Source organism: Hemicordylus capensis, chromosome 6 (genome assembly GCF_027244095.1).
Source record: "Hemicordylus capensis ecotype Gifberg chromosome 6, rHemCap1.1.pri, whole genome shotgun sequence".
Lineage (NCBI taxonomy): Eukaryota > Metazoa > Chordata > Lepidosauria > Squamata > Cordylidae > Hemicordylus > Hemicordylus capensis.
In genome coordinates this window covers 87,533,894-87,557,640 of record NC_069662.1, presented here as the reverse complement: position 1 = coordinate 87,557,640, position 23,747 = coordinate 87,533,894, and the positions used below count along the sequence as shown (strand labels likewise).

The window sequence follows — 23,747 nt, the reverse complement described above, 5'->3', positions numbered from 1 at the left end:
CATGTAAGCCATACATGGCTGGTGCAGCTATTTCAGATGCTAAAGGAGTCACAGCCAGACAGAAATCCTGGCAGAGTGAGAGCTGTGGAGAAAAGGGAGCCTAGTGGGTGGAGAAGAAACTGGGTCCCATTCTTGCCCCTCCCTTCTGCTGCAACTCCTTGACCCATATGGTCCTCATCTAATCTTTCCTCAAGATTTCTAATTTTGAGGAACATGGCCTTAGAATTGGCCTTGGCAGAAGGTTCTCCTAAAATCAATGGAATTGGTACCTCTATTTTCTTTTGATATCTGAATTATTGGGTGAACAGTATGATTATATAAGCAGGTTACCCTCTCTCTAGTTAAAAAAAACACCCTCTGATGTTTAGCAGAATGTCAACCAACCAACCAACCAACCAACCAACAAAAATGCCTCCTAACTACTGTGGCAGAACTGATACTGGGTAAATTAAAGGAGGAGGAAATGCTTACTCTGGCAGAGTTAAAGTTCAAAAGTCACCCTAAGGGTGCATGGAACAAGTTGGAGATCAAGTCACTCCACATAATGGGAAGAAAGGTAAAAGTGCTTATAGAGAAAATAAAAGTAGAAATATAAAAGCCCCTGTCTTCACTAATATAATCTCCGATGAACTTTAACAAACTATTTCACATTTTAGAAAGAAGGGCCAGAGAAGAAAGCCCATAAGAGCCACAAGAAAGGAGAAGCTACAGATATCGAAGGAAAAGAAGCCCTAGATCCATTAAATGGTTCCTCAAACCTTAATGAGGAAAGTCCAGGATTAACTGGGGTGCTGGTGTTAATTCCTCTCTCTCTCTCTGTGCTATTGCTTTGTGATAACCTGCCGCAGTATGATACTCATCCCTCTAATATTCTGCACCATTATCAACAAATAATTAAGGAATTTAAGCCATGCTTGGATAGAAATAATAAGATTTTACATAAGGAAAAGAAGGCCTATTTTCAACAACATCTCTGGTATAGTGCAGTGTGGGCCAGAAACACAAGGGACATGGTTGCCATTTATCTATCTGTCTATCTATTCGATTTTTATACCACCTTTCCGAAATGGCTCAGGGCGGTTTACAATTAAAACAGAAACCATTAAAACCAATAACAATTAAAACAGAAATATAAATATAAACACCTAACAATTAAAACATCTTAAAAAACAATTAATCAGAACAATTAAAACCCTGAAAACCAGGTTAGAGCATTAAAACAATTAAAACTAATTAAAAACCCTGGAAGGCCAGGCCAAACAGATAGGTTTCGGAAGCTATGAAATGATGAGATATATAGCGACAAGTCTCTAGATGTACAGAGATCTAAATCTACCTGGGAAAGGCACTTTGCCAATCTGTTTAATTTGACATCTCAATATTATTTGCCATTTGATATTGATCTTGGAGCTACAGATACTTGGCCCCTTGTTTCTCATGAAGGTTTATATATTAAGACTTTGCCCACCAGTAAAGCTTCAGGAGAAGACTATGTTTCAGGGGAGGTATTTAAATGCAGTGTTGAATGGTGGGAACAAATCTTAGTCAATTTGCTTAATTATACTAGCTTAGGGGTGAACACAGAACACACTTTGCATTCTGTTCTGACCCCTGAATGGACTTGTAATGGAATGCAAAATGCTCAGGATATTCCATTGGAGTGACCAGCCCCCCGGCTGCTCCAAAGGAATGATCGTTGTCCACCATTTTGGATTTTAAAATGGCAACCACGCATGTGTCGCAACCACTTTGGAATCCAAAATGGCATCCAAAATGGATCAGGATGTTCTGGATGTTCCAGATGAAACGGGGTCATTCCATTCTGAGCTTGGAACAAACAGGACCCTTAAAAAAGGGAGGGGAGGTTCTGTTCTGAGCTTGGAATGCTCAGAATGGCCTGAATTGGGAAGTTCTGCACACCTGTCTTATCTTAGCATTACTCATCAGGACTTTTTTCACTTGTCAGGCATCATTTTTCACTCATCACAGACTAGTAGATTTCCTGAGCCTTGCTTCAAACTATAGACCAAATAGCCTTGGCTGACATCCAGATGAATGCTAGGGATGTGCAGAATGTTCTACCCGGAGAACTTCCACCCCAAAACGGGCCATTATAAGCATTCCAAGGTGGGGGAGATAGAAAAGGGTGCCTGTGAGTGTGGAACGGAACGACTCGCTCTGAGGCGGTATGTTCCATCCTGTTCCAAGCACCATTTTGGATCCCAAAATGGCTGTCTTCTGGCCGCCAAGTCATTTGTGTGGTCTGTACCACACACAAATGGTGGAGCAGCGTGCCATTTTAAAATCTAAAATGGCACTTGGAATGTTCCGTTTCAAATGCGATCGTTCCATCGGAACGACCGGCTCACCTGGTTTTTTACAATAGAACGAGCAGTAGATTTTGCATTCCATTCCAAGCTTAGAACAGAATGCAAATTTATTTTGTGCACACCCTTAACTAATGTTGTGCTAGCACTATGAAGAAAGGGCAGTTTTCACCCATCTGTCCTTCCCTCGAAGGTCCACTGTGCCTCCCGAAAAAATGTCCCGCAAGGGTCATTTTTTAAAATGCCAAATCTATTTGTTTGCATTGTTTGTTTGAATAATTTTTCTGTACTTTTGCTTTGTAATTATCTGTGAATAAAACAAAAAAACTATTTGTCAGTTTGTGTGCTGTGAGCGCATGCAACTTTTACTGAAACAAAGCTATCTTCACATTGAAAGTTGCCATTTTTATTTTGGTACAAATAAACAGAATTAGTAATGCTGTGGCGTAATTATATTCCTATGTTAATTATTGGAGTTAATCCTTTCTGAGTTATCTGAATACAGGTTTTTGTTCTAGAATTTGTGAATGTGTTTGCATGATGGTTCTATTCTAGCCTGGCAATGAGTTAAATGACCTTGAAAATATATTCATTTTTCTAGCATTAGTTTGACAAAAAAGTTTGTATCTATACCTACAGTGTATATGGACATGGAAGTGGTTCAGAACAAAAAATACTAACAGTGCTGAAAGTTTGTCTCTTCCACCCACAGTTTCCTTCTCTCTGTATCCCATCTAAACCGTGGTATCTGAAGAACATTAACCCCTAGAGTCCTGTTTAAAAGGTTCATTCAACTGATGATTTAATTCAAGGGTTCATTCAATAGATCACTTCCTATGTTTGAGTTTCATATTTAAAGAGTCTCTATCTAACTGGGCAAAAAGACACATTTTAAAGTGGTGGCTCTCTCTTATATTTAGCAGGGGGAGAGCTATGGGCCTATTTATCCCTACCTGACATCCCTTCCACTGGACATGGTTGTTGTCTCCCTTGATTTCTGTTTAGATTTTGAGCTTTTTTGGAGGAAAGTACCTTGTTTCTTTTGCTATACTGCAAACCACTTTGGGAATTCGTTTTGTTGGCAATGGATATATAATTTTTAAAATAATAATATTACAAAGCTAGGCCTTATATTAAAAACACTGTTGCCAATAGTATCAGCATGAGTTAGCAAATCACAGTAATGGATGAATTCGTTTTTTCACCTGCTTCTGAAACAATGACTGATAGCTGCAAGGCAGACAGCCCTATGGCAAGTTTGAACAGCTGTTCAATTGTGACAACACATATATGACAAAATCAAGATTCTACTAGAGAATCCCCCTCTAAGGCAGACTTTGTGTCTGCTGCATAATTGTCCAGGGTGTTAAACATTTGTGCAGGATTATAAATTTTAATTAAGTGAGGCACATTTAGTTTATGAGTTGTGTGCCTCAGCAATGCCAGAACTATATTGTTTATAGACAATTTAAACTAAGTTATGTGGGAAAGTTGTTGAACTTTTGGAAGTTTATTAAGAGTCTGACTCATCTTCACCTTTTATTTCAGCTTGCAGCTGTCTGTGATGTTTTTGTGGAAAACTATGTCCCTGGAAAACTGGCTGAAATGGGCTTGGGGTATGAAGACATTATCAAGATTGCTCCCCATATTGTTTACTGTTCAATAACAGGTATTTTAACTTGCATTATGGCTCAGTTGTAATGTATCTAGTAATTATATTTGCTTTCTCTGGTATTTTGAAATGAAAATGAGCCTTTTAATAAAAAGTTTGATTTTATTTTTCATTCTTTTGAGTGGTTTGTGAAAATTGAGCTAATATATTTTACCCAGAAACATAGGTACAAGGATGGCCACTAAAACTTTGAAACTTTTGATACATTCTCTCCCCTTGGTTCTATCTAGGCCTGTGCCAGAATCTGTTAATCTCTGTGAAGTTTCTTTTGTTACCAGCACCTTGCCTGCTGCAAGCCTTAAGACATCATTGGAATATTCTTCTTCCATGATCATGTCTTAACTTTTAGAAACAATTGAAACATTAGAAACCCCCAAGGCTCCTATACAAGTGACTCATGGGTGTGTCAAGTTTGCTACCAGACTTGCAACCTAACTGCATTGGCACAGAGGAACCATCAACTGCTGCCTCCATGTGAGGGTGTTTGCAGCACTGCCATGATTTGTATGATCATGGCAGCCTGCAGGGAGGTCCCACAACCACACAAATGATGTAGGGAGGCTGTCCACACCTCTGTGGTTCAAGGTGTCAGGTGGTGCCTTCACCCAAGTAATGTTCAAGCTGCAAGCTCAAGGTTAGGAATTGCTACAGTGCTCTCGAGATGCTTGTGTGAAGGCCCCAGTTTGTATGAAATCTTGGAGTCTGGAGGGGTTAGATTATTTATCTGCCCCACCTGCAGCAGAAGTGCACAAGTAAGAAGAGCACTACTAATTAAGAGTTCAAAGTCAAGTAGTTTATTGAGGAAATAGATCTGATAGATAGATAGCCTACATGAGGAGCAGGGGATGTGGGGGTAGGTGGGTGGAGGAAGAAGATGGAAGTCTGTCTCTCAGGTGAGAGCATGAAACCAGAGACTATCAGTCTAACAAAGGGGAATCAGGACAGAGACAGTGAGTGGTCAGAGGGGATTCCCTTACTCACTATCTCTACCTGAATTCCCCTAGTAGTCAATAGGGTTGCTGGTGCTAGGAGTCATTGCCTTCAGGGAGCTGCATCTCCAACATCAAATAGGCTGTTGCCCTCCCCAAAACATTTTAATGTGAATAAGTAGTTTTATTTTCTCAGGGAGACTGTCAGGGCCACTGGAAATCGACAGAGGGAATGTGACTATCTTGGTTCTTCTGGATCTCTCTGTGGCTTTTGATACCATCAACCATGGTATCTTTCTGGATTGTTTAAGGGATTTGGGAATAAGTGGGACTGCCTTGCAGTGGTTCCATTCCTATCCTCTGGTTTTAAATTGTTTAATTTTTAATTGTTTTTAATGTGCTATGTATTTTGCTTTTATCTGTTTTTATTTATGTGAACTACCTAGAGCCATCTGGATTAGGCAGTATAAACATTTAATTGAAAAAGTAAAACTCAAAGAAGTGAGGGGAGATAGTTTGGAGGAATTAATGGCTTTTAACACTTGGAAGAAAGGCTTCTTTCTCACAAGACATGGAAAGAACTATTTTAGTCTAAGCTTCTATGGACATAAAGAATGATTACAGTATTACAAAAGCGTGCGTGTGTGTGCGCGTGCGTGTGCATGTGCGTGCCATAAGTGCATAATCCTTTCATTTTCCCAGACAATGCAGTTGGGTTTGTACATACTCTAATATCCATATTAGCAAAAAGTGCACTTATAAATAATGCTATGAGGTAGTGGTGGATAAAACACCACAAGGCCCTTAACCTCATTGAGGCTTATCCTGACCTGGAACATGAAGTTGTAGAACACTGAACACAGCATTTTATGTTGTTGTTTTTCCTTCTCAAATGGAATATGATCCACCCTGATTTCCACTGAGGGTTATAGTAGAAGAAATAATCTTACCAAAAATAGTAGTTCCTGAAGAAAGCATACTCTTGGTAACTAGATTGTCATCTTTGGCCCAGATGTTAAAGCACCTGTTTAACTTTAGACACATAGATGTATGTGCTGAGCTATGGGAAATTCCAGGCAACTAATGCTAAGCACATGTATAAATGTGTTCTGCTTTCTCCTCCTGTAGCACGGTTGGGCTTAGTAGCTTTTTAATGGGTCTGGACCTTGTTTATCTCCATTAAGCATAATGACAGTAGAGCACTATGGTGAACAAAGCCAGGGTAATGCTCATTGTTTTCATCTGTCCCACTAATTTTGGCTCCTATGTAACATTTTTTTTCACTCTATGCTGTTTCTGACTTTTCACTTTCAACTTCTGTTCTGGATTGCTGGTTGCTTCACAAAACTTGTGCCTGGCCAGAGGGACTCATCTGTGCGTGAAAAAAATATTTTTTCCCCCTTTGCAATAATATATCTTCTTTGACACATATCTTCTGGTCTGGATATTTTCCCATTAATATATGCAGTTGTTGTTGCATGTCTGTTGCTCATTGCTTTAGCTTTGAAGATTTCTTAGTTTGGGCAGTCAGTGTGACTCTGGGATGTGTATGCAGGGAGAATAGTTGGTGCCGAAAAGTCTAGTCCAGCTGCTCCTTCAGTGCCTCAAAGGTTGTGGTTATCCCAAGAGTCTATGCCAGCCCAATGGATTCTTTCTATTAGGAGGACAGGATTCCTCATGTAATACTGAGAGAACTTGAGTAACTTTAGCATGCAAATAATTACAAAACAAACATAAATAAGCAATCCAACTTTCAGCTGTCTATAGCTTGACTTGTTTGAAGAAACTCCTGGATTAAATAAGATAGTGTGATATTATTTGCATAGGAGTGAGAGAAATGCTGAGCATGCTTTGTTTTTCACTATATCCTCAGTGCTGCTCTATGCAGATGACACAGCAATTTCCTCCTTTACAGAGATAGGCTTACGAAGAGCCCTTCAGAAAGTTGCTATCTACTGCCGAGAGGAAGAACTAGAAATTAACTATTTTAAGACCAAGATCATGGTGTTTCAGAAGAAATTTGTGCACCATAATTGGCAAATTGATGGTCAAGACATAGAACGTCAAGCTCTATAAGTATTTGGGTGTGGTTTTCCAATTTAATGCTTATTGGAGAGCACAACTGCAGGGGCAGATTAAGCCTTTTGCCACCCATAGGCAGCAAAGTATTTGCCACCCCCGCCACTGCAGCAAGCACTGCACCCCCTTTTCTTCTTAAAAGCCGCCGCTGTGTGTGAAGCGAAGGCTGCACAGCGGCGGCTGTGGGGAGGCAGGTGAGGGGAAAGTCCCCCCTTTTACCTTTAAAATGCCGCACCGACATTGAAGCACATGTTTGGGTTGCAAATATCTCTTATTATTTGAAACTGAATCTCGGTCGAACAGGCCTCGCACCTCTGGTACTGAAGGACAACTTTGCATGAAATTAGAAAGTTATGGGCTAAGTATCCCCATGTTGGTCTCCTTAGGGATCTTAAAAGCCAAGGAGATAATTAGGCAGCGGATTTGGGATATAGTGATTCAGGAAGACAGGGCTGAGTCAGACATTTGCCTTTCTTAGGTAATGCAACTCACCCTCACAGACCAGCTAAATATTTACACGAGCTTGTTCTTGCCAAATCGAGAAGAGCATTTGCCTTAGCACACTTGAATGCGCTGCCCTCAGCTCTCTTAGAGGGTCACTATCTCGGTATTCCTTTTTCTCAACGGTTATGCCTGTATCAGTCAGGCATAACCACAGATTGATTATATGTTGCTTCACTGTTTGTTTTATAGAGATATTTGGCAGGCACTTATGTCACCTATTTTGTCTAGATTCCCAGGTAGGCCATTGACCTTTTATGTGTCTCTCCTTTTGTCTGACTGTGATATTAATGTTTCCACCAAGGTGGCACAATTTTGTTACATTGCAAGCTGTGTAAGGAAGCAATTGGTAAAATCATGAGTGTTGATTGTACTATATACTGTTATATTGTAAATGGTGTTTTTTAAGAAACTATTGGCAGAATCATGGTTGCTGGAGGTTATTACTTATCTATTGTGTTGTATTTTTGTCTGGTCAATGACTGAAATGAAGATTCCATTCCATTTCACCATATCCTTTCAGTTCTTCTGCAGCAAAGATATGGTGTAAAGAAGGTGGGCAGGTGTACTTCTCTCTCTCTTTCCCTCTCTCTCATATCAGGACCCATTCCAACCTTGCTACACCCCTACTGCCGTGCATTTTTTGGTTCCCCAGCCACCATTACCTGTCCTGAACCCAGACAGGTGGGTTTTTCCGGGGGAAAAACCTGTACGAATTTTCTGCTGGTTTCCATAAGATTTGCATATCCCCCCCCCAATTTACTATACAGTTTTTCCTCATGATTTGGCATGTTATTTTACCTATTTATATAGTAAAAAATACAACCCACTATACTAATTTCCTACAATATATCTCAAAAAAATGTCAAGTAGCCAAGTAACTGAACTGAAATATTTGATTGTGAGTGTGGGTGTGGTTTCAGTAAAGACACTTCAGGTACTTTAATTGGTATACTGCAAGTTCAAAGCTTTGTGCAGATATATATATATATATATATATATATATATATATATATATATTCATTCAGAGTACTCAAATCAATACAACATATATATAGTCTCACACCTCCCCTACGTATAATCACCTGAAAAAGATTAATTGCAACTTTGAAGTTGTTGAACTTGCCTAATATTGGTATCTATTCACTTTTACTAATTATTTTTATGAAACAATGCTGGACATCCAGACTAGCATTGCACACATGCGGCTAGTCACATTGCACACATGCAGCACACTACCGCTGCACTGTGGCTTGGGCTGGGAAAGGGGTGACTTTCAGCAGTCTTCTCTTCCCTCTCAAGCTTGCTGTGCATCACCAAAATATGTCACTGTGGATTGCATGATTGGAAGGTTTCCACCAATCTGGTGGACTTCAGATTGGTGGGAAGACAAACGACAGTGCAGTGGTAGTCTGGAACTTGCACTGCTGCATGTGTTCAATGCTTGTTTGAATGTCAGCCAATGAAATTTTAGAAATAGAAAATTTCCACTGGAAAACTAAAATATGGGGAAATTTTCTACCTCACATCTTTGCCTGCACTCATGGAGCCCTTACAAAGGGTTAAAATTCTGCATTAGTTGTTCAGGAGAATGAAAAATGGGTTCATTATCCTACATTTGGATGATCTAAGGTGGTGATTTTTGACAACCTACAAGATAAGTAGCATTTCAGAATGCAGCATGCATATGTGAGAAGAAAATTCATGTATAAGTAACCCCAAAATGAACTTCTTTTGGAATGTTGATTAGTAAACTTTTAAATTTGATATCTAAACAAGTCTGATTGAACCTACATGGGCCCTTGCACTGGTGATTGCTTTGGTGATAGAACTGCTGTGATCCTTCCAAGCATTCTTGTTGCTCTCAAGGCTCTGTCTGCCTGTTCTTGCTCACAGGTTGGCACGGTTAGTGATGAGTGTAATCTTAGAGGCAGTGTTACTTTAATGTATTCTGACAGCTGAATGGTTGAGGTTTGTGCAGGTTTATTTCATTGTCCAATTAAAGGAAAACACAGATGGCCATGGAGGAATGGACTTTTGCTGATCATTGGTATAGTCTGGTTTAATCAGAGACTGATGAACTGGGACAAGTAGATCCATTTACCAAAAACAGGTAAGTTGTCCCCTTTATGGGGCAAAGTCCCCCCTTTATGGGGACAACTTCACATAATGATGCTCCTAACAAAAATGGTGGAATGTATATGCTAGTGTAAACAAACAATGGTTGCAGCTGGCCACATGCTGAGTACAAGAGCAAAGTTATCACAAAACTAGGCATGCTAAGAGTGTGAAGCCAGGAACAGTCACTTCAGCCACAAACCCACTAAGCACACTTAGGTGAGATACACCTCCTCAGTCAAAATTCTGCCATCTCCTCCTTTCCCACTTCACAATTTGGATATCGTAATATTTGCCTACTCAACAATGCTGCTGTAAGAATTACTAAGTTAATGTATATGAAGCATGTTCAAATATTATAAAAATACTAAAGGGCGGTATAGAAATTGAATTATTATTATTATTATTATTATTATTATTATTATTATTATTAAGAATATTATTTAATAAAATCACAGAGGGATGGGAGATATCTAAGGCCATTGGAATCCATTCCTGGCTTTTACTTTCCACACATTGGAAAACCCCTAGGCTGGTCCTAGGGGTTTTGGCATGTCTTTGGTGTCCCCTGCTTCAATTAAAATTCTGTAACACCGAATATTTGAGAATATTTGAGTAAAGTTTTTTACCGAACCATGACCCCTCAAATGGTTGCTGTGCATCAGCTGGGTGAACAGTGAGGGCAGATGTAGTGCGGAACTGATAGTAAAGCAATAGGCAGCAGTAGTCTTACAGATAGATAAACTTTATTACGGTCGTAGATCAGACTGAACAACAAAAAACATTACATAAGACTAGAGCGTATAATACAAGCAATGTAGCAGATTGTATAGAAATAATCTGCTTTTCTCTCCACCCATGTTGCCACCACAGCATTGCAGAGGGCGGTGGGAGACACTAACTGCTCTGCCCCCACCCCCAATAACTGGGGTCCTAGGCAACTGCCTAGGTTTGCCTAGTGGACGGGCCAGCCCTGCATTGTTCTACAGCCACACTTGATATTAATTCTCCAGTTTTATATGCATCATTGCTATGTGTGTGATTTGGGCTTGCACAGATAGAAGTATCTTATTTAGATTATAATAGTATCACTCAGTAATTTAGGCGCTATTGTGGAATAGTCTGTCTAGGTTTGGTTACCACCTGTTAAACAAGCATACTGGGTCAGAAATGTAGATGATAAAAGATTTGAATCTACACAGACTCTAAATGAAACACAAAGAAATATTTAAAACTATGGGCCTAACATGTTATGTTAAGGACATCATTAGAGCTGACATGCTTAATATTTATTTACTAAACAGAAGGATTGGGACGATGGGGATATCCCCCATCACAGTTGCAATGTAGATTTGGCTTCTGTGGCTGCTATTTATTCTAAGAGTAAAGCTTTCATTCGCACCAATGGGAATTTTTCTCCTGGAGCACAGGGGGAGGCTCCAATTTGGATCAGGACCGAAGAGCCCTCCTTTCTCCACACCACAGTGCTGATCACCTCCCCCATCGAATAAAGAAGAGTTAATCACATCTTGTCTAATGACCTGCATAATATAACAGGTCATTTCATATACTGGGGTGGGCGGAAATCAAAACAAGATCAGTAACATAACATTCTTGGGACCAGTTAAAAATGGCAAAACATTAAACTGGCATTTGAGTTTCACACAACTGTTTCTTGGGCTCAGTGTTATACAAAAAAAGTCAGGTGTATGTGTGTGGAGGGAAGGGAGACAGACCAAGATGCTGATAGTAAAGGACGTGGTGGAAGCCTTTTCTGAAATACATTACGATTTTAAGAAGATGAATCAAGAAGCACTTTGCATATTAATTAAGTTAGATTGTCCTTGAAGAAGTTGAGCATGTTTAAGTTAGAGGCTGCCAGAAGCAAGATTATCTAGTTTCCCACTGGAAAAGTCAGTGGTCTTGCTGGGTATACCTTTTACAAAGTTTGTCAAGCTGGAGCCTAGGCTGTGACACTATATGGTTCCAGTGCCATTCCTTTATCTCTTGTCTCAAAATTCTGAGCAGTACCATTGGTATCCATTCCACCCTCTTTCATGGTCTGCTTCTCCTTCCATGTCTTCAAACTCAGCCAGGACAGTAGGCCATGAAAGAAAGAGAGGCAGCTACTCCAGAGCAGACTTATCACCCAAAAGAGCTCCTACCAGTAAAGATGGAATTATTTTCCTCTGACAAAATTGGAAAGTCTCTTTCCCCAGAGGCGTTACAAAAAAAGAATGGAAATGCATTCATCTGTGGTATTGATCTAGGAAAGCCAAGAGGGCCCGGGAGAGAAAGGGCTTTATATTTCAAGGGACTGATCCTTACGCTTACCTCCAGTTAGACTATATGCAATTTATTTGTGACTTGAGAACATTTTAAGCTACAACTTGTTGCTTTTAGTTTAATTGTTTACGCTGTCTATAAAATCCAAAATGTTATAAATGAGGGGAACATAATTCTAGGCTGCTTAGAAATCTTGTCTTACCTGCTAAACTCCATCCCTTGTAATGTAATCTGTTCAGGGGCGTAGCTAGGGGAAAGGGGGCCCATGTTTGCCTCTCTCCCCGGTGGCCCCTCAGAGTGAGGGTGATAATGAAGAAAATAGGGAGGGATGGAGCTGGGGATGGCCCTCAGGAGCTGGGGCCCCCAAGTTCTTTGAATCCATCTGCTCAATTATAGCTACACCCCTGGATCTGTTGTAAACTCCCTCCCTTGTAAAATTATCCGGGTAGCATATAAACTAGTACTTCTGTGAGCCTTTGTTTCACACTAGAGTGGAAGGGGTGACTTTTGTAGCCCCCTGTGGCTCCTGAAAATATGTCCCTGAGGGCACAGAGGGCTACAGAAGGAAGGGGGATGAGTGAAAATCACCCTTGCCCTTCGAGAATAAGTAGAAAAGTTCCGCTTATGGAAATACTAGTCTGGATGCTACCCTTTTGTCTTTCAGTGTGTGTGTGGTGGTTGTGGGGGAATTGCTCCGGAGTGCTAGAGCAATTTTTCCTTCTGTAAAAAATACCAAACTTGAGAATCCTTTACTATGTTGTTTAAGAACTCTTTCAAGGACAAAAATGTAATGGGTAAAGTAAGATGACAATGCTAGAGAAATAAGCAATTCATATATTGTGTCCTTTCTACCATATTGTATCCATCCACTCCTGCTAAGGTTGCTCTTGGCACAAAGCTGAGTTGAAAACTGAAAGCAGCAGTAGATATTCTTGTCCCTTTCATGGATGGGCCATACATGTTAAATTCACTCCTTTAACCTGCATAGCTGAAGACTGAAAAGTAGCAGCAACAGGAAAATCAAAGAGGCAATAGGAGGATTTGACTGGTATGTTTCCCAGACTATAGGAAAGACCTATATTGGGCAGCAGAGATATAGGAAGATGCTGAAAAGCATCATCGTGGGAGATGGCCATGGTAAACTCCTTCTGTATTCTACCAAAGACAACCATAGAGCTCTGTGGTCGCCAGGAGTTAACACCGACTTAACAGCACACTTTACCTTTAATCTGAATAGCCCTGAACACCTCTGTTACCAAGACTCCATAATGCTTTAGGTATCTTTTCCAGCAACTGTGTTGCACCAGAACACAAGGGCTGAAAACACTCTTCTTCTAAGATGGTGCATTAGCTATGTTGTTGTCAGTGCTAGCTATGCAACATACCCAGCTGAAGATTTGAATCGGCTCTTAAGGTTAGGCAATCTAGAAGCCCTAACCAAACTGTCAAGCTTAGTTTCAGGAAATGTAAAGACAGTGTCAGAATTTCATTTTTTCCCCACTAGATGGAGCGTTCCCGCAGAATCAATACTGGAAAAGCTCACATCAACAATCTCTATTTATCATTGCTCTGATCATCCAGTAAAAAACTCAGCCTTCTCTTCAGACCTCATTCAAACAAAAAGCTGATTCCCCCCCCCCCAGAGATTGAGTATGAAATTGAATAGCCCACTAGCATATACTTATCAAATGAAACATAACATTGAAATAAAAACTCCCAATAAAAACTACAGTAAATAAAAATTGTGAGAATATATTGGCAAAAAGCAAAAGCGCAGTCTATTCCTGAATGTGTTTAAGTGGTAAAGTGTGCTGTCAAGTTGATTTTGACTCATGGCGCCCACAGAGCCCTGTGGTTTTCCTTGGTAGAATACAGGATGGGTTTACCATTGCCTCCTCTTGCGCAGTATGAGATGATGCCTTTCACCATCTTCCTATATTGCTGCTGCCCAATATAGTACCAGCGGGGATTTGAACCACCAACCTTCTGCTTGTTAGTCAAACATTTCCCCACTGTGCCACTTAAGGTTTTTACTTTGAAGTAAATCCCTACAACCTTGCTGTGGTTCTTCTAAAATAACAACTGTTGCTGGTTCATTTAGCTCCTAATTTTATTTGAAAGGAAATGGAATAGGATGATAGACTTGGTAGGTGGTCTTTTGCAAAGACATAGTTCAAAGCCCACCTACTTATGGGCGCTAGGAGATATGATAGTGTGACACCTCTCTTGCGGTCGCTGCACTGGTTACCAATTTGCTCCCAGGTCCAATTCAAAGTGCTGGTTCTCACCTTTAAAACCCTTCAGGACTTAATGCCTGTTTACCTTCAGGACTGCCTCTCTCAGCCAGTCCCATCCCGTCCTGTGAGATCTTCTCAGGTTGCCCTTCTTCCGGTCCTTGGTTTCAGGGAGGTCCATAGTACTAGAGCCCATGGAAGGGCTTTCTCTGTTGTTGCCCCTTCTCTTTGGAACTCTCTTCCCCCTCCCTGATTTGGTCTGCCTCCCCACTTTATGCCTTTAAATCTTTATTGAAGACATTTCTTTTCCATCAGGTGTTTGCCCTTTAAATCTTTTTTTTTTAACTCCCAGATGCTCTTGTTTTGTACACCTCCCTGAGTCTGTGGATTGAGCAGTATATTAAATCTGTTAATAAATAAAATAAAATAAAATAAAATAAACTATATTGGTAGAATAGGGGATGTATCAAGAATATGTTCAAATGTTAATTCCCCTCTCCTGTGGTCTCAGATATGGAGGAAGGGGGTTACATGTCACCAAGTTCTTTGTCATCTCCCTGGGTTCCTATGTCAAGCACAGCTGGAGTCAGTTCCAAGATCAGTGAAAGCACAGAAAAACTCTTGATTTTCATATACTATAGCAAATAGCCCCTTTTTTAAACCACAGAGAGCACCTGCTGAATTACATCCTGTAAATGTGTGGAATCCAGTCAGAGAGGTGCATACCTTGTGACCTAGAGCTACAGTGATAGTAATTGAACATAGATAGATAGATAGATAGATATCCAGGATTGCCCCCCTCCTGCTTGCCCTGGTGGTGCCCTAGACCGTTCTGCATCAGTTTGCACTGAAAGGAAGAGAAGATGTATTGCCCTGCCCCAGGCCTCCGCTTGGATGAACAGTGACCCAGTTGCAAGGACCCAGATGTCTCATGGGAGGATAGAGGGCACTCCTGATTCTATACAGAATATTGCACTGTATATGGCTGGGTACAGGAGGACACCAATGGGAAGAGAGAACCTGTCCATCCAGGAACTGGAAGTATAGACAATTCCTTACTTCAGCTTTAATAAAATTGTATGTTAGTTCAGTGTGCATACCAGGTGCATTCTATATGCTTTGGTCATATAGCATGATGATGTGGCTCAGATTTTGAGGACCTTGTTTTTTGTCTTGGCAATACTTCTCTAACCCTCCTAAAGGAAGTTCTTCCAAAGAATGAACCTTTAAAGCAGGCATCCCCAAACTGCAGCCATCCAGATGTTGCTGAACTACAACTCCCAGCATCCCTAGACACAATTTTTTGTGGCTGGGTATGCTGGAAGTTGTAGTTCAGCAACATCTGGAGGGCCGCAGTTTGGGGATGCCTGCTTTAAAGCAATGGTTTTCGGGACTTTGTTGGAGCTTATTCAGTAGCACAACTGTGCAGCCTTATTACATTTCTGTGATGGGTGCTGTCCCTTCCAGATAGTGGGAATGATCTAGACCAAGTAAAATTAAGCACCATTGAAACGAATGAGACAAGGCTAACCTAAATCCTATTAATTTAAATGGGACTTTGTCACTACCTACTTAGTCTCATCCTTGCCCCAGTCTTGTTTAATTTTTACATAAACTCAGTAGTTTCACATTTTAATGATTTGGATTTGCACCTCCCCAAACTTGTTGGCAGACATGTTTCATTATTGCTCTATACGGATGATATTGCCCTTTTATCTCAAACCAGGATAGGTCTCAGTCGTGTTTTGACCTCCTTAGGTAAGTATACTGAGAAGGAGGCTTTAGAGATCAATTATTCTAAGAGCAAGATAATGGTGTTTTCAAAGCACCCCAAAATTTTTAAATGGACAATAAATGGGCATAGTATTGAACAGGTTAAGGTTTTTAAGTATTTGGGGGTAGTATTCCACCAAACTGGAACACGTAAAGCCCATCTTGATTATATTTCCCAAGGTGCTCAACAGACGGCAAATGTGATTAAGTCCTTCTATTACTCTAGGAGTGCCTTTTTCGTACCAGCGGCTATAAAATTGTTGAAGGCCAAGATATATCCGCAAATTTTTTATGGGGCACAGATCGGTCCTCTGGAAAATTTCTCGCAGCTTGAAACAGTACAAACCAAATTCCTGAGGGCTATTTTTCAGGTACCCAGGGGTACAGCAAATGCCATCCTTGATATAGGGAAGCAGGGGTCACCACTCTGAAAGCAAAAGTATGATTTTGCATAATTAAATTTTGGTTAAGCCTGGTCTTCTTTCTGGCTGGTCTTGCCCCTTTAGTGTTATCAGACAGTTTCGTTTCCAAATGGAAATCAGATCTGAAATTAAAATTGCATCACTTGGTCATGTCTCAAGAAGATCTTTTGGGGTGAGGATTAGAGCAGGCACTTTGCTTTGTGAAGCAACGGCTCCGAGATATAGATTTGCAGGAGGAGTCCGCACGGCTACCCAAGGGAATATACTTAGGTTCTCAAACTTTTAACTATAAAATGGCTGAATATTTAGACTAGATCTTGGTACCAAAATTTCGGAGATTTCTGACCCTTGCGCGATTGAACGTTCCCCCTTCCGGCAGTACTTGATGGTAATTTCCTTATGATCAGCGCTGTTGTCCCTGCAGCTCGAGATATAGAGTCTATCACCCATATTATTCTTTATTGCCAGTTTTATAAGGACTCTTGCACCAAATTTATTGCTCCTATTTTAGCCATTTATCCTGGTCACACAGACCAATTTTATTTGGAAATTATGCTGGCCAATTTTAAACCTGTAATTTCAGATAATGCGGCAAAGTTCTGTTTTGTGGCGTTGAAGTTCTGTAAATACTATATTAGTAATTTGAACATTTTGTGACTTTGTAAACTTTTGAAATTCTTGAATTTTCTTATTAATGCTATTAATTGTTATTGCTTGTTAATCTGGTCTGTGACCGCAATAAACATACTACTACTACTACTACCAACTTAGTCTGGATCTTGCCCAGTGTTTCTTCACAAGCAAGAAAAATAATTTGTATTTTTACATCCTTGATCCAGTGACATCAATACTCTTCGAAAATTGTGAAGTGTTGTTGCCACATGGTATATGAACAATCACTTTTCTTACCATGTTTCTATCCATGAGGTCTTTCTGTATATGAAATTAAATTTTTCTTTGCTGAAGTTGATGATTATCCTGTTAAGCAGATCAACATGTTACTTTTGTTTTCATTAGCTGCATGTTTAACCATTTTTTTCAAATCTGTCAAATAAAGAAAATAAGATTATTTTCCTGTGAAAAAACATGCGGTTGCTTTTATTGTTAAATACTTTATTATGAAAAGTCAATTCATTGACTCTCCAACTACTTTATATGAAATGAAAATGGAGCACTGAAAAACAAGATTTAATCCATGCATGTTATATACATTTTGCATGTCTTTTCTGCATCTTTACCTTGATGCTTCCACAACTCATTTCAATATATTCTAAATCTCTTCCAGTCATGCTGAACCCTTTGAAGCCTAAATTGAGCAAAAAATGTGAAACTTAGAGCCCCAAAATTGGAGAGTGTCTAGGTACAAGATTAGAGTTTTGAGCTGTTCCTTTAAATGCATTGTAGCAAAAACCAAAACTGTAGGAAAATTAGCAGAAAACATTTAATCCAAGGACTGGAGGGTTATTGCCTATTACACATGCAAGATTACATAGTCTCTGAGGTTCCCACAAAATTAATTTTCTAAGCACTTCTTTGCAGTTTGCCTAACAGCCGATAATATGGTTTTGAGAAACATCTGACCTGATTTTGCATAGAGAAAAGCAATTTGCTTTCTCAGATTCAGTCTAATGCCCTCTGCTGTTCTTGATGGGAGATACTGGAACATCCCGTACAACTTAAGGTTTCATATCTGTGGCGTGTCCACAAAGATATTCTCCACCAGCTGTTAAAATATTAGTTTTGGGGAAATTTGTCAAAAAATTTAAAACAAAAAAACACCTGTAGATGAAAATAAAATATTTACTCAAACAATTATTACTTCTGTCCTGCCTTTGGTCAAAATGTGCCTGAATTTTATGTTGCTTAATTGTTTTATAGATGGATTTCTAATCAAGAATACACAAATATAAAGTTTGAGCACTGGATGAGTTGGAAATAACAGAATATTCCTTAAAATGAGCAACAGGATGATTCCCAGAAAGCAGAAGCCTTGTACTCTGAACTGTTTCAATGTTTTTGCTAGCTCATGCATCTTCTAGTTCTTAAAATCTTTTCCAAGCCTCTGTCTGATAGAAACTAACTGCCTGCAGTTTCTTTCACTCACTCACATATACTTCCACAAGAGAGGGCAAACTTACATCTTCACATGAGCCTTTGCAGTGAGGTGGGAGTAACATGACATTTGCAAGACTTCTAATGGCAGTTACCTTCGAAGGTAGTAGCAGCCATTAACACAGCCATTTTGAAAATATCTTGTGCCATTAGTTGGTGATTAACTTAGAAAAGAATTTCCAGCCAGCTAACTACCCCAAACTTACATAGACAAGTAACCTTTCACATTGCACTAAAGTTATGAGTAACTGCTCTTAAACATATCAGTTCTGATGGATGCATGGAATGGGAAATAGATAAGCAGCTCTTTAAAAAAAATGAACTATCAACCAATGATTAAGGATCTGCCTGAAACGTTTCAGAGGCCATTATAGAAGCCTCCAAAATGTTTTCGTCACCGGGGCCATTTTGGATTTTGGAGGTGGTGGGAGTGCTCCCTTAAGGGTGGGGGAGGGTGCACTTACCCCTCCCACCTCATTTCCCCTGCCGGCGCTCCATTGTATCAACCCCCTCCGAGGCAACAGCGTACCACTCTGCCGGCCCATTGCCGTCCTTGGCCGGAAGTTTCCAGAAGTACTAGGTGCGCATGCACCCACTGTGCACATACTCATGAAGACGGGCACGCGACGGGCTCACACGCACTCGGTACTTCCAGCCAAGAACGGCGACAGGGTGGCAGGGAGGTACCCTGCCACCCCGAGGGGCTTTGATACAACGGAGTGTCAGCGGGGGGAATGCAGCGGGAGGGGTAAGTGCACCCTCCCCCACCCTTAAGGGAGCATCCCCGCCACCTCCAAAATGCGGAGGAGTGGTTCCAGGCACATCCCTACCAATGACTCAATAGGGATTACAGTTTGCTTTCCCACTACAAAGGTTCCATTTAGTGTATATTACTGTCCCTTTAAGAATTTTAGAATGTGTTTAAGCAACCTTCTACTGTACTTCAACCAGTTCCTGCTTTGCATCTGATGAAGGGGGCTGATGCCCGTTAAAGCTCATGCTCAAATATTTCATTAAAACATTTTGATAGTTAATCTACATTCGTGTTCTTCATTGTGCAGCCTGTGGGTCGCTGATGGACCCTATGTGCCTCTTCCCCATGCTCTCCCCCGCGTGCACTGACAGCACGTGTGCCCTCCCCTGCACTTTCTGCTTTTCCTTTGGTGTGGTGGGGGAATAGTCCTATTGGAATTATATAGTCTTATAGAGGAATAACTCTTGAGTGCTTCTGAGTACCATAGTCTGGATGCTGCTCATTGTTTTTCTAAAAGATGAACATGGTTATCTTGAGATTTTGTCCCCTCTTCCTCTGTTTTTAAAAAATATTGAAGTCATAGGGTATTGCGTTTCTATAGCTTAAGTAAACACTGTGCAGTTTCGTTTCACTGCAAATAAGTAAGGATGGCATAGGAATTAAAGCTGAATGAACTTTAATCATACCCTCTGCTTTTGTTCCTTGTATTGATTTGTTCCTTTTCAGTTTTAAATGAAACTATACATCTGGTAACGTATATTGGCAGAGAGAGATAACCAGTGTTCCTGTTCTGCTAAGGAGCTAACTTGTTTGGCATGCAGCAGTGGATTTTAATATAGATGATATTTCTTAGGGTTACTGGAAACCAAATGTGCATTGATATTTTTGATGATAAGCAGAATTAGTTTCTGATGCATGAGTATCAGAGGTGACCTGAAAAGCAGCTAAGATACTTTCTTTTAGCCTTTATTATTCATTTCAGGAGTTCCACAGATAAAACTTTAATTTACTGATCAAACTGATCAAATGCTGAGGACAGTTCTGATAAAGAACTTAGACAAAATAACAAATGGTCATGTTATAAAGTAGAGCTAAATTAAGTGTCCTTTATGCCAGGGAACAGGGCAGTTGCCAAAGCCTTTTATATCAACAGCTATGCATCTGACCCTCCTATAAACTTGGGATCATAATCTACCCCTAAGAGGCAGGGGTGGGGAAGTAAAACTTTTACCCTAATTTGTGCTATTCCATGCACCGTATTTACCTGAATCAAAGATGACTCTGAATTTTAAGGCGACTCCCTTTAAAAGTAGAGGTTAAACACAGATTATATGTGCATGTACTTGAAAGGAACAGGACTCTGAATTTAAGACAACCTCCTGATTTCTTATATGAAAAAACCTGGAGGAAAAGTAGTCCTGGATTTAGGCAAATACAATATTCTATAATAATGGGTAGAGGGGAATTGTTCTGTAGTGCTTCAAGCCCCATCCCTATCACTTTTTAAAATTAATGTGATGGTTTCACTAAAAGTGCATAGGGTAAAAAGCACTGCATGTCCAAGACTCCTTTGCTAACTTGGCAAAGAGGCACCTCTTTAACATGGTGATTCTCTTTATTTAGCAGGGGGAGGGTAACTGGCCCTATCCACCCCCAGCGCAGTACCTCCAGTGACTGTTGCTAGTATCTATCATGTTTCTTTTGAGATTGTGAGCCCTTTGGGGTCAAGGATCCATCTTATTTATTTATTATTTCTCTGTGTAAACTGCATTGGAAACTCTTGTTGAAAAGCAACATATAAATATAAATATTTAGTAATTTTTTAAAAAATACTGGGGGCACATATGATCCAAGACACATTCTGAAGAAAAATGGTGGAAAACTACACAGCACAAGTAGTGGCATTTTATGGGTGCTATGGTTAAGTTAAGATGATAATGTAGCGGATTATAATCTTTGTCTCAGAGCAAGCTCACGTGAGGGAAAGAAATGCTGAATCATCCCTGCTGAGCCACCTGGCTAGGCTTCTCCTAAAACTATTCTGTATGATTGGTAGGTTCAAAATGCTGCCACCACCACCCCTCTTATCAACTGAGCTTGAACCTCCCTGGGCTTGGGGTGGAATCCCAGGGAAAACTCTCTTTATTTTGCTATTGGATAAGTACAAAAATCTTCCACGTGCAAGCCTACACATGGTGAGGAAATTGATAGCTGTTGAACGTTTGAGGATGTGTTTGCACAAGAGGACTCCCCCTTTGCTATCCCACTTTTCCTGAGTTAAAAACCAACTCAGAGAGGCTTGTTAAAAGAAAAGAACGGAAAAAAACACTTTTATTCAATTACTACAGACTGCTTCTGTCTGAGGATTTCTCAGCTTTAGTTACAGTTAAGAATACTTAGTAGGATTACAAAAATAGGTTGTCTTAATGCACGCTCAAATATTTATAGGGTCTTTTGCAACTCTCTAGGTAGGATGGGCATAGGTTAGTGTTTCTTATTTTTATTACGTTGTAGGTAAACAATATTAAACAGTGTAAGGAATATGCAAAAGCACACACACACCAAAGAAATATAGTATTTCTAATTCAAAGACTGACTAAACAAACTATTCCGTTTGCTAAACTTCCCAAAGCCATTGCCCTGGCTCCTTCCCTTGAACTCACCAAATGCCTGATGAGAATTCAAGCTTCCTGCCCTCCTGTCTTTAAGGAACTGCAGAGTTATTCTCCTGCAGCCAACCTCCATGGCCACATGCCCTTCTCAGCACCTCCAGCCTAGCTTCTTCTCTAACAAAGAGCTTGTTCCTGGCAACAGCTCTCTGGGTCCCACCCACCTGGTGTGCCGATTGGCTGAGCCGTGGAGTTCACTGGTCTGTCAGTCAAGACAAGGGTTCTCTTCCAGTTAACTCTTTAGAGAGAGGGGAGCTTGGTCACTACAGATAATCTTCTATATTCCCCCCCAATTTTGCTCCTTTGTCAAGGTTGTGATTTTGACAAAATGCATTCTAAGGCATTGGAGTACTGTGAGATCCAGGAGTTATATAAAGTAGCTATTGGGGTGCTGTTTTGTTACAGCAACTAAGATAAAGGTTTGTGTGAATCTTCCAGTACTGATTTTCTGTTAGCATATTTTTGAATTGAAAACATACACAGGTAAGATAATGGGGTTTAGGAGACCATTCACAGAAACTGAGGAGCTAAACCACTTTGGGAACTTGTGTTGAAAAGCGGTATACAAATATTTGTCGTCAAAGTACTAGTAGGAGATGAAAATAAGGTATGGAGTTAAAAGACAGGAATGAAGAGTTGCTTATAAGGCTGTTAGAAAGCAATTCATTGTAAAATAAAGGTCTGGGGAAGTGACAGTGAAAGGTGAAGAGCAGAAGGAAGAGATGGTTCAAGTGGTCTGCAAGGTTAAGAGAAGGAAGGAAAAAGAATGGGCTTGGTTACTTTTTGCAGGGGATGGGAAAGACATGTAGTCTTTGTATTGTTCATTGGATGGAATTAGGCAATTCATACTGCAAAGAATTAGGGGTGTGCGCAGACCGAGGTTCGTAGTCCAGTTCAAATTTGATCAGCATGATGTTGATGACTATGCAAATGGCCTCCGCGCATGCATGCAGGCCAGGTGAGTGCCGCTACCGTACCTCTGCTGCATGCAGGCTGCTGAGGGAAGCACTGCTGCAGCAGGAAGCTGCTTGGAGTGGTGGTGATGCCAATAAGGACCTGCTTATTTATTTTTAAAGGTGGTGCTCGCTGCCCCCCTGGCACCGCCCTCACTGGCCCTTGAACCACTGGATCAGGTCATGGTTGGGCTGAACCAGTTTGCAAAACCAAGGTTTGGTCCAAATTTGGAACAGACAATGAACCTCAGTCCACGCCCACCCATACAAAGAATACTGTGTTTGTAAGGGTAGCTCTGATGAAACATTTTTCAAGGCTTAGGCCTGGTACTCAAAATCCATCTAGCATTGAGCCCAGGTTCAGACTAAATCCAAGTTGTAAGCAAACTTTGTCACAGGTCAGCTCTAAAATTTAGATGATTTGCTTGAGTCTGTTCTATATGCATGCCTGCCTATCTGGGACATACGACTTTTCTTTGTATAGATCAACATGTGACAGGGGCTTTATAGCAGCAGTTTTTCATGCTAACCTATTTGGTAGCTCTGTAATTAGAAAGAGTCATATAAAGCTTTACATAAAGCTTGGTTTTTCACATCATAGGCTATTGCTTGTTTTCTTGTACTTACTTCATTCAGGCGCGTAACAACGATAGGGCAAGGGGAGACAGTTGTCTGGGGGCCCCACTGCCTGGAGGGGCCCCCCAGAGGCACCTCACGTGACTCCCCATTGCCCCCTGCCCAGCCCCAAGGCTCCTCAGCCACTTGCCCTCTTCGCCATCTCTCCAGCTTGTTCTCCTGGCCGGCAATCCAGGCAGCAGGCAAGCTGCAAAGAGCTCCTTTTCTCCCGCCTCTCAGCTGATCGGCGGGTGGGCGGGGCTTCCACGGAGGCCTCGTGTAGGCCTCTGTGAAGCCTGAACT

The 23,747-nt window shown here is 40.7% G+C and overlaps 1 protein-coding gene and 1 long non-coding RNA gene across 8 annotated transcripts in view; one reads left to right on the top strand and one right to left on the bottom strand.

The window, feature by feature from the left end:
• The window catches only part of SUGCT (succinyl-CoA:glutarate-CoA transferase), a 475,994-nt gene that overhangs the window by 15,692 nt on the left and 436,555 nt on the right, over positions 1-23,747 (top strand). For all 7 annotated transcript variants that reach the window (XM_053264039.1, XM_053264038.1, XM_053264045.1 and 4 more), the window contains exon 6: positions 3,876-3,996. In XM_053264039.1, the coding sequence (XP_053120014.1) occupies positions 3,876-3,996 (121 nt within the window). The remainder of the gene's footprint in view (positions 1-3,875; positions 3,997-23,747) is intronic.
• LOC128330756 (uncharacterized) lies at positions 17,591-23,660 on the bottom strand. Its single transcript, XR_008310242.1, has 3 exons — positions 23,457-23,660; positions 17,923-18,064; positions 17,591-17,647 (listed from the first exon to the last, which is right to left on the bottom strand). It is a non-coding gene; the product is annotated as an uncharacterized LOC128330756 (long non-coding RNA).